The 10,695-nt window shown below is 36.9% G+C and overlaps 2 protein-coding genes across 2 annotated transcripts; both read left to right on the top strand.

The window, feature by feature from the left end:
- The first annotated feature begins 370 nt into the window (after positions 1–370).
- Positions 371–3,397, top strand: LOC105051589 (putative 12-oxophytodienoate reductase 5). Its single transcript, XM_010932113.4, has 5 exons — positions 371–526; positions 1,341–1,481; positions 1,661–1,791; positions 2,067–2,240; positions 2,418–3,397. The coding sequence occupies exons 1-5, from the start codon at positions 468–470 to the stop codon at positions 3,008–3,010; spliced, it is 1,098 nt and encodes a 365-aa protein (XP_010930415.2). The 5' UTR covers positions 371–467; the 3' UTR covers positions 3,011–3,397.
- Positions 3,398–5,204: 1,807 nt separating this feature from the next.
- Positions 5,205–10,182, top strand: LOC140851659 (putative 12-oxophytodienoate reductase 11). The gene is made up of 5 exons (XM_073243630.1): positions 5,205–5,278; positions 6,773–6,913; positions 7,034–7,164; positions 8,049–8,225; positions 9,439–10,182. Exons 1-5 carry the CDS (start codon positions 5,220–5,222, stop codon positions 10,008–10,010), a joined length of 1,080 nt encoding a protein of 359 aa, XP_073099731.1. The 5' UTR covers positions 5,205–5,219; the 3' UTR covers positions 10,011–10,182.
- Positions 10,183–10,695: the final 513 nt, after the last annotated feature.

Genomic DNA, 10,695 nt, shown 5'->3' with positions numbered 1-10,695 from the left:
TATACTTCTATATTCTCATCATTTCTTTCTATATTTATTGAAATGCAAACATCTATTCATGCTTATGGAGATGGACATTTCGCATCGATTGCACTGTTACACTAGAGGTTTCATTTGGCCAAGCAAAAAAAAAAAACATTTTTTCTATTATGCATCATGCTTTTCTTGGAGGTTTCACGGTTGACCTACCGAACATGGCCTGCCTCGCTGTTTATGTTTGACTTGGACCAGCTATCCCCACGAGTATTCAATAATGGCGATTTAAATACTCAAAAGAGTGGGGAAAGGAAACTTTGCCCTTCCCTTTTCGTTCAAATATCCGCTAGCATCCACCCTGCTTCTCTATAAATACCACGCAGCACTCAGTGGGAGGCAAAAGAACGAGAGAACGAGGAAAGCAAAAGAAGAGATTCCACCAACAACCAATTAATTCCAAGAGTCTCGTCTGCGTACATTTTGTCCGTGAGATGGCAGCCATCCCTCTTCTGACTCCACACAAGATGGGAAAGTTTGATCTTTCTCACAGGTCAGCACCTTCTTCATTTCTCTTCTAACGGTAGTAAATATATGTAGCTCTTTAGGATTATTCTAGCCATTATCATGAACCATGCGCAAGATCTATCAAGTTTATTCACATATATTTGATAGACTGTCCAAGTGATTTCTTTTTGTGCATCCTCATTGCTTTGATTTGATCCATTGACCCTCGGAGAAAGAAAAGAAAAAGGCTAAGTCATTGATGCAATCCAGTTGGAGATTTGGCGTGGAAGTACTGGAAAATTGGCGATGGTAGTTCTCAATGCAGGATTTAATGTGCCTTCTTCTTGCTCGAATACAATGATAGCCTTCCGTTTCTCTCTCAGTCACCAAATTTGACCTAGAACAAGACAACCACGTGGGTACATGTGGTGCCATACTATGGGGAAGAGCAACGCTACAAGCATATCAAAAACTCTCCCAGGTCCACGTCGGGGCACTGCACCCAATTAAAGCCATATGTTTTGCATTGGTTATTACTTAGAGTAATCTATCATTTTAGTAATTGTTATTAGCTAAAGAAATCTAGATAGCAATGTTACATTCTTATATTAATAAATTATTATATTATGTTATCAAAGTGTTGTTCTAATGGTGAGAAATTTTTTTAAGGGTAATATTGGTGAGAAATCCTATGCACACACATATGTATGTATGTATGTGTGTGTAGAAAATTCATAAGTACAAAAACCTTCTTGAGTTCTTAGCATAGAAACTAAACCCTAGCCTATTTTCAATTATGGCATATAAAATATAATTTTTGTTTTTGTTCTAGAAATATAATTTTTGTTTTTGTTGCTCAGGATTGTTTTGGCACCACTGACGAGAACAAGATCCTATGGCAATGTTCCACAACCACATGCTATCTTGTACTACTCTCAGAGGACAACTAAAGGAGGCCTTCTTATAACTGAAGCCACTGGGGTCTCGGATACAGCCCAAGGGTATGACCACTTAGAAGATGTAGTCCATTCTATATGCCATGTCTGTTCTACAGTAAACTTGATGCTGCTTTCAGGAGATGTTCATGAGATCCTGTTAAATAGTTAAAAATTCTTCTGTTCATCTTCTATGTTTGAAGGCAAACAGCTCTCAAAGTCTCACTATTTCTCTGCCTTTTTAGATATCCGGCCACTCCTGGGATATGGACAAAGGAGCAGGTGGAAGCTTGGAAGCCAATTGTGGATGCTGTCCATGCCAAGGGTGGGCTCTTTTTTTGCCAGCTTTGGCATGTGGGGAGGGTTTCAAATTATGGTATTGTTCTCTGCAGTAGTAGTCCCCTATGACATATATTTAGATTATTCTTAGTACAAACTATATGCAATCAAAGGGATTAAAGTCCTATGCATGTGGCTACATCTGGGCCATGCTCATTTATCATTCATTTGTGCTTGGAGATTCTTGGACACATAATGTCTGCATCTCTAGGCATCAGTTAATGATAATCAAAAAACCATTTTGTTTATTTGGAGAAATCTATCCAATAATATGCTACCTATATGCTCCTAACATATTTGTGGGTCACATAGGTTTCCAACCTAATGGACAAGCACCAGTCTCTAGCACAAACAAAGGGATTGCACCTATTACCCATCATGACGGTAGTGTCGAAGAGTATTCTCCTCCCCGCAGATTAAGAATCGATGAAATCCCTCACATTATCAATGATTTCAGACTTGCTGCTAGGAATGCGATCGAAGCTGGTAATTTATCTCCTTATGCACTTTTTTATTTTCAGAGATCTTATCCACACTCTCTAGTCCTGAAGTTTTTCTTCATTCAATTCTATAAGCAAAAGGGAGAAAAACCACAAGCATGTTGCATGCGCATGATGCTACCAACATAACGAATATTTGATGTACATCTTTTATGATTGGTAGGCTTCGATGGAGTAGAAATCCATGGTGCAAATGGCTATATTATCGAACAATTCATGAAAGATAGCGTCAATGATCGAATTGACGAGTATGGTGGAAGCTTAGAAAATCGATGTCGCTTTGCCTTAGAGATAGTTGAAGCGATCGTTAATGAGATTGGAGCTGATAAAGTTGGAATGCGACTTTCACCTTTCGCCGACTACATGGAGTGTTGGGACTCAAATCCAGAAGCCCTTGGGCTCTACATGATGGAGGCATTGAACAAATATGGTATTCTTTATTGTCATGTGATTGAGCCCAGAATGTCCATTGTGGATGGGAGGCGTCAAATACCTCACAGATTGCTTCCAATGAGGAAGGCTTTCAAGAAAACTTTTATTGCTGCCGGAGGATACGATAGAGAGGAAGGGAACAAAGTCGTGACTGAAGGTTACACGGATTTGGTGGCCTACGGTCGTTTGTTCTTGGCTAATCCTGACTTGCCTAAAAGATTTGAGCTCAATACTTCTGTGAACAAATATGATAGATCTACTTTTTATACACCAGATCCTGTTGTTGGGTATACAGACTATCCATTTCTCGGGTCTACTGCATAAAATCTTGAGCCTATATCTTCTGCAATGGTTTCTCCACATAATTTATTGTACTCGTAAGGTGTGTTTCCTCTACCATTGAGGTGGTTATGTTTCTGGCAATAAAAAAAAAAATGTAGTATGGTGGTCTTTGGAGAGTGGTATGGTACTTCAGAATTGCTGCAGTAACCGAGAAATCTTACTGCAAAATAAGCATTCAGCAATCTTTCACCTATTACTTTGCTCCATTTTGTGGCACAATTCACAATGATGATTCAAATAAAGCAACGGCATTCAACCAAATCATCAACTGAGTGATTTTTTTTTTTAAAGCGACAATGTGAGTTATTTAAGCATTTTAATAGTATTTTTATTTCTTTTTCTGATGAGAGAGGCCTACCAAATGTAAATTGAAATCCTCGGGCATTCATGAATTATGCAAAACATTTACAATTATTTTGTTATTTAAAGAGAAACAAGAGAAATATATTTTTCCAAGATTATAAACAAATGTATCAAATATATGACTAATAAAAAATTATTAATCACATATATCGTGCATAAGAATATATTATTGCAATAACCATGCACGCATTACATGTTGAAGCCTAGTGAAATTAATATATTATTTTATTTTCAAGTTTTTTGTGTTGATTGATGGACTTCTTTTATCGCTCCTAAGTTAGCTTCTATTGGAGTTATTTTTAAATTGGATAGGTTCCAGAAGTTGCCATCTATCGTGGATGTGTTTAAATTAGAAATGTTTAACTCTACGTCGTCTATGTAATGATAATGACCCTGCATATTCTGCTTTATCCAATAGTCTAGTATTCTAAGATCGGTTTATAGTGGATTGACTAAACTAAACCCTTTCAATCTAGTGACATCAGAGCTAGATGTACTCGTCAAGATTAAGTCAAGATCCTCTTTATTTTATTTGATAAATTGGATATATTAAACCAATCTAGAATAAATAGATACGAGGGAATAAGCAAATAAAATATTAAAAAATTTAGTAGGAATATTTGAAAAAATCATCTATAGAGTAGATCTAATATGATCAGCCATATATGATGTCATCCAATTTAATTTTTTAATAAATTATATATATTAAATCAATCTAAAATACACCTATGGGAATTAACAAATAAAATATTCAAAAATTTAATTGGAACATCTGATAAAGTCATCTATTGAGTAAATCTAGTATGGTTAGTGACATATGACATCATCCAATTTATAGTTTGCTTCTCCATAAACATGTGTGCCTGCAAAAGATTTTAGAGCTATTCTTATATTCTAACAATCCTGTCAAAATGGATAAGAACCAATCTCAAAAGATACTACTCCAGATAATTATCTAACAAAGGTCAAAAAATTTATGACATTCTATAGCATATTATGACTTCTTATACTGGATGTCATAATATGATCTAGAAAATTATGACATCTTGTGCATATTATGATATTCTGCATCAAATTATGATTTTCTGCATGCAGGATGTCATAATATGACTCAGAAGATTATAATATGATCTAAGATATCATAATATGGAAAGAGTATTTTTATCCAACCATTTTCAAATGCGCATTTAATTATTGCAGCTTTATATTTTCGTTTGAAAATTTTGAATGATGAAAATATTTCCATTCTTTAAAAAAAATTATGATATTCTGTACATATTATGACATCCTGTATTATAATATGATATTATATAAATAAAAATTATGATTTTCTGAATGCAGGATGTTATAATATGAATATAGAATGTCATAATTTTTTTAAAAAATAAAAATATTTTTATCATTTAAAATTTTAAATAAAAAAATAAAATTATAGATATTAAATATAATAAAAAATAATAATTATATAGATCAATGGATAAAATAGTGTGCTTCACATCAGATTTTCTATATGCCCACGGTGCACAAAGAATTTTCCCCACAATTTAACCTATGGTATCAGATCTGAGACTTGGCCGGGCCGGAACGGAGCCAAGAAAATTTCATTTACCCCATACCCAGGCCCGAGTACCAAAACCCCGGACGTCAACCTCCGTGCGCGACGTTGCCCATGGGCAATGGGAAGTGGGAAAGCGCCGTGCTACGACAAAAAGAAGAGACGGAAGCAGGGCAAATTAAGGCCGGCCTCGGGAGCAAAGCAGTAGAGGCCAATTTTCTTTATTTCCTCCTTTCTGTTATTGTTTTAGTTTTTCTTCCTGGGGAACGATAGATGGCTCCAATTCCTCTTCTCACTCCTTACAAAATGGGTAGATTCCATCTCTCCCACAGGTCAGTGACCATCTACTCCAAGCTCTCATTTTTTCCCCACTAGGATTTGAGCGTTTTTTTGTTAAGCAAGTGGGAGACTAGAACAACTCCACGGCTCCAGCAGTCTCATCATTTGATGTCTGGGGTTGTTGGGAATTTCGATCCATGTTTGGTGGGAAGCCTTTTTGTTCTCTATTTTTAATCTCTACTTATGGGTTCACTTTTCTCGTGTTAACAATAATTAAGAGTTTTTGCGAAAAAAAAAAAAAAAGAAAAGCTTTTTATCTTATAAGTATGCTTTATTTCACTTTTCTTTTTGAGGAAAAAAAAGGAAGAAAGAAAATCGAACCACAGCACCATAGGAAGGTGGCGCAGTTGGCCGGCGTGTAAGCCTTATACCTATCCTGAGGTCGAGGGTTCGAGCCTCTCTGGGAGTGATGCTGGGGGCATCACAACAACCGTCTGATCATCGGACAATGACAGCGCTCCTGAGCTCTTTCCAGCTTTTTATCTTTTTTTTTTTTTTTTTTTTTTTTTACCAAAGAACACAAATTCAATTTTCCTTTTTAAATTTTATGGGTGGCCTTTGCCTCCCCTTCAATTCAGAAAAAAAAAAAAACAAATTCAAGCTAAAAATGTTGTAAATAAGCAAAATCTCCGTCAAACAATAAAAAGGGAAGAAGGGAAAAACAAAGGTTAATTACCTTCTCTGAGAAGCATCTATCCACATGAAAATAGTGCCAACAAAATCCATTAGGAACTTAATTAAAAAATGATGAATTGCTCATTGGAATTCTATTGTAACTAAAAAGCATCTCCAAATTATAATCCTATCCATATCCATGATGTGTTGTTTTTTTTTTTTTTTTTTTTTCTTTTTTATACTCTATGGACTTGTTTGGTTTGTGGTGAGAAAATAGAATTTTCTCTCTACAGAATGTTTTATCTAAAATGCTGATGTCTGGATATATGATATCTGAAAAAATAATTTTATGGGTGGCCTTTGCCTCCCCTTCAATTCAGAAAAAAAAAAAAACAAATTCAAGCTAAAAACGTTGTAAATAAGCAAAATCTCCGCCAAACAATAAAAAGGGAAGAAGGGAAAAACAAAGGTTAATTACCTTCTCTGAGAAGCATCTATCCACATGAAAATAGTGCCAACAAAATCCATTAGGAACTTAATTAAAAAATGATGAATTGCTCATTGGAATTCTATTGTAACTAAAAAGCATCTCCAAATTATAATCCTATCCATGATGTGTTGTTTTTTTTTTTTCTTTTTTCTTTTTTATACTCTATGGACTTGTTTGGTTTGTGGTGAGAAAATAGAATTTTCTCTCTACAGAATGTTTTATCTAAAATGCTGATGTCTGGATATATGATATCTGAAAAAATAATTTTTGCATATTTGGCTGACTATGAATGTGTGCAGTGTGTGTGGTGCTTGAAAGAACAGCTTAACCCAGATTGCTATGATTTTTTAATGCTTTTATTTTTCATTTTGAAACTCTTTAGGATAGTTTTGGCACCATTAACAAGACAGAGGTCCTTTGGCAACGTTCCCCAACCTCATGCCATCTTGTATTACTCTCAGCGGGCCTCCAAAGGTGGCCTTCTTATAGCTGAGGCTACTGGAGTTTCGGACACTGCTCAAGGGTAATATCCTTCAGTCCCAAACTCGGTTAATTATGTATCTATGTCTTTTAATTCAAGATAATATTTCTTGATTTTTTTTTTTTCTACTGGCTGAGACTATAACATATTTTTCAACATTAGGTACCCAAACACGCCCGGCATTTGGACAAAAGAGCAGGTGGAAGCATGGAGACCTATCGTGGATGCGGTTCATAAGAAGGGTGGCATCTTCTTTTGCCAGATTTGGCATGTGGGGAGAGTTTCAAATTATAGTATATATATCTATCTGACCCTTTTACCTTCATCATTTATCTCGCACATCTTTCATTGAGTTGATGCAAACTCATAGGCTTAATGTCAAACACCTTCTTATGTAATAATTGCATAATTATGCAACACTTATTGATTCAGTCACTTTGTCTAGCAAGTTCCAAATGTCTGTAAAAAATTTAAAAAATATATATATGTTGACGACAATCAGAACTCAGCCAATACCCTTTAATAATAAGTGATCATCTCTTTTCATATACAACCAGAACTCATGAGTTCTTTTGCCTTGTAAGCAGCTCTTCTGTTTTCAAAAATATTGTTAAATAAACTCCAGATGCAAGCTGCAGAGGTTCTTATATTTCTCTTCCCAAATCCAGAATCTGTTATTTCCTCCCTCATTCTTCCATTGTTTAATGGTATCACACCATGGATCAACATGATCAGCTGCATGCTGGTCCATGCTGGCCGTGCCATGCCATGCATGTGATGCGAGGTGCATGTTGTCATGTGCCATCTGTCATTGCATGCAGGGGCTATATGCAGCAGTACCGAGCCAACTATATATTCACCAGCATGGACACTGGTGCCAGCTTTCAAAACCTTGATTAAATGCATGTCAACCTGTGGCATTTTATGAACACTTAACACCATTCAGAAAATTGATACATACTGATAACTTATATTTCATGGAATGATAAATAATTTGTTGTATCCGTGCTGCATGCACTCCCAAAACATTAATCATAAGCACCTGCAAGAGGTTATATGAATGCAGAAAAAATACAGAGAAAATTGTCTTGGTGGAGTTCTTCTGCGGTACTCCTTCATAAATTTGCATTTGATAAGGTCCAGTTTTCATCTGATGCGCTCATTTGCTTTGTTGTAGCTTTTCAGCCTAATGGGCAAGCTCCAATCTCATGTACCGACAAGCCAATAGTATCTAAAGTGCGAGCTAATGGTGTTGATGTTCCACGGTTCTCACCTCCTCGGCGGTTGGCTACCGAAGAGATCCCTTTGATTGTCAATGATTTCAGAATTGCTGCTAAGAATGCGATAGAAGCTGGTAAGAGTCATGTACTCCTTTCAATTTAAGTTGGTGATCAAGATACTGCTAGATAAGAGAGCCAGTACTATTGTGAATGGACATGGAGTCTTTTGCCAAGACCCACTGTGCCCAACCTAAGCCAGGTTCCAACCTTTGGTCATCCCTCAGATCAAGAAATTAGTACATCTAGTTCATAGGTAAAATATGTATCTGCAGTTTGTCAGTCCGTTCGCCCTTAAAGGCTACCTAGTTCTTCTTTCATCTGCACATTGGGAAAAGCTGGACTTTTCCATGAGTATCAGAAGTAGCATCTGAGAAGCCTGAGATACCTAGGAAATTGTTGACAATTGATATGTATGCAAGCAAAAGAATTTAAAACACATAAATGTTTCATATAAGAAGTGTCATTCAGTTCCCTAGTCAGTGGACCATGGAAGGAGCATTATGCCATGCAGGTTCCCCTTAAGCAATTAGGTTCAGATTATAAAATCACTGCAACACATGCTTTAAGCATAAAGTTTTCTGTCCCACTTGCATTGAGTACATCTGAGAGCCTTAGTAATCAAAATTCAGAACCAAGCAAGCTTTCTAACCCTATAGTGACTGTAACTTTATCATGATTTTTAAGTTGCACATATATGGAAGGAGTGTTCCACATATTGGATAAGTTTGGTGGAAAGTTTTTTTTTTTTTTTTTTCTTTTTTTTTTTTAGGGGAGGGGGATGTGGGGGGTTATAGAGCTTGAAGAGTTATTAATGGAGTAGAAGAAGTCTGTTACAGTTCGAAATTTAGCAATGTCACCGATAAAAATAATTACTTTAGAGAATTCATTTTTGGATCAAGTAAATAATGCCAGCTTTCTATATTCCTTTTGCCAACTTTACTACATGCCCTGCATAGATTTTTTGGGATCTTATTGCTTCCTAATAAATTTATTGTTCCCATCTATGTTCTTTGTGCTGGCATTGATCCCGGGACATTTCCTGAATGTTTTAGATGTCTCTTTGCCTATCTAGGATGGCAAGTTATGCAGCATGCTATAAGCCTTCAATTGATCATCATTCATATGGTAGCTACACTGCCTTCAGACTAGTTTAAATAGCTACACTGATTGGGCATCAATCTGATGGTATTCCACCGTTTATATTATCAGAAAAAAAAAAAAAAGAAATTAGTCTTCATCCATAAAGTTTTCTCCAACTTATCATTATTGTTATTCCTTGATACGTAGGTTTCGATGGAGTTGAGATCCATGGAGCCCATGGATATTTGATTGATCAGTTTCTGAAGGACCAAATCAACGATCGGACAGATCAATATGGTGGCAGCATGGAGAATCGTTGCCGCTTTGCACTCGAAATAGTACAGGCTGTGGTTGATGAGATTGGAGCTGACAGAGTTGGAATAAGGCTTTCCCCCTATACTGCAGGTGATTCTGACCCAGATGCTCTTGGTCTCTATATGGTCAATTCTCTGAACAAATTTGGGATCTCGTATTGCCATATGGTGGAACCAAGTATGGCCAAAGAAGGAGAAAAGGTTGAAACTCCTCGCTCTCTTCTTCCTATGAGGAAAGCATTCAAGGGAACATTTATTGCTGCTAGAGGCTATAATAAAGAAGAAGGCAACAAAGCTGTTTCTAGTGGCTATGCTGATCTGGTTGCATATGGGCGCCTGTTCTTGGCTAATCCTGATCTTCCTCAAAGATTTGAGTTGGATGCTCCACTTAACAACTATAACAGTTCTACTTTTTACACTCCTGATCTAGTTGTTGGATATACAGACTACCCATTCCTTTGTTAAATACTTGGTGTGGGGGAGAATAGCAAATATAATATATCCTACCATTTGTGCTATGACAATAATAAATCATTTGTCTTCAGCATTCATTGTTTCATTATGCATGTTCTTATGGATTTTGTTGCAGTTCCGCTTATATGATGTAATACTGATAACCCGTCACCTTCTAACATAATGGTTCCCTGGTGTCTTTTGCATTTGGCTTCTATGTTATTGTAAAGAGGGCTGCCTTCCTTTTCCTCGGTCAATTCCTCGTGTATATATAATTCCTACTTTCTTTCTTTTGTTTTTTGTTTTGGTTTTTATTCTTTTGTTTTGTTTTGTTCATGTTGGTGTTTGTGGCTGTTGCGGCCAATCGTCTCGTCGCCCGATTGCCGGGAAGCGTGCACCTGCAAAAGGAAGTTCGCACTGACCGGAGGCGGCTCCGGCGGGGACCCTCCGACGGTCAAGTCAGAGAGGTGACTGGGCAACAGTGAAATGCAGACAGAGAGCTCTGAGAAAGAGAGTGGGAGAGAGAGAGAGGAGCGAGCCTGCGTATGTGGGAGAGACGGGCGGATCCACCCCTTGCACTGTTGCCTTCCCCGGTTTATATAGTGGAGCACGGTATGGCGCCGTCATTAATGGCGCGGACAAGTGAGGAACTGTCAACTCACTGTAGACTGTCAGAGCCGCCGTAAAAACGTCATGT

Source organism: Elaeis guineensis, chromosome 9 (assembly GCF_000442705.2).
Source record: "Elaeis guineensis isolate ETL-2024a chromosome 9, EG11, whole genome shotgun sequence".
Taxonomy (NCBI): domain Eukaryota; kingdom Viridiplantae; phylum Streptophyta; class Magnoliopsida; order Arecales; family Arecaceae; genus Elaeis; species Elaeis guineensis.
Note: the sequence above shows the minus strand (reverse complement) of the source record. Positions and strands in the feature narration are given on the sequence as shown.

Excerpts from the sequence above, each read along its gene's own strand:
- LOC105051589 (XM_010932113.4), top strand. The coding sequence starts at position 468 with ATGGCAGCCATCCCTCTTCTGACTCCACACAAGATGGGAAAGTTTGAT. Across the intron at positions 527-1,340 it reads AAGTTTGATCTTTCTCACAG|GATTGTTTTGGCACCACTGA; the intron begins GTCAGCACCTTC and ends TTTGTTGCTCAG. Across the intron at positions 2,241-2,417 it reads TAGGAATGCGATCGAAGCTG|GCTTCGATGGAGTAGAAATC; the intron begins GTAATTTATCTC and ends TATGATTGGTAG.
- LOC140851659 (XM_073243630.1), top strand. The coding sequence starts at position 5,220 with ATGGCTCCAATTCCTCTTCTCACTCCTTACAAAATGGGTAGATTCCAT. Across the intron at positions 5,279-6,772 it reads AGATTCCATCTCTCCCACAG|GATAGTTTTGGCACCATTAA; the intron begins GTCAGTGACCAT and ends GAAACTCTTTAG. Across the intron at positions 7,165-8,048 it reads GGGGAGAGTTTCAAATTATA|CTTTTCAGCCTAATGGGCAA; the intron begins GTATATATATCT and ends GCTTTGTTGTAG.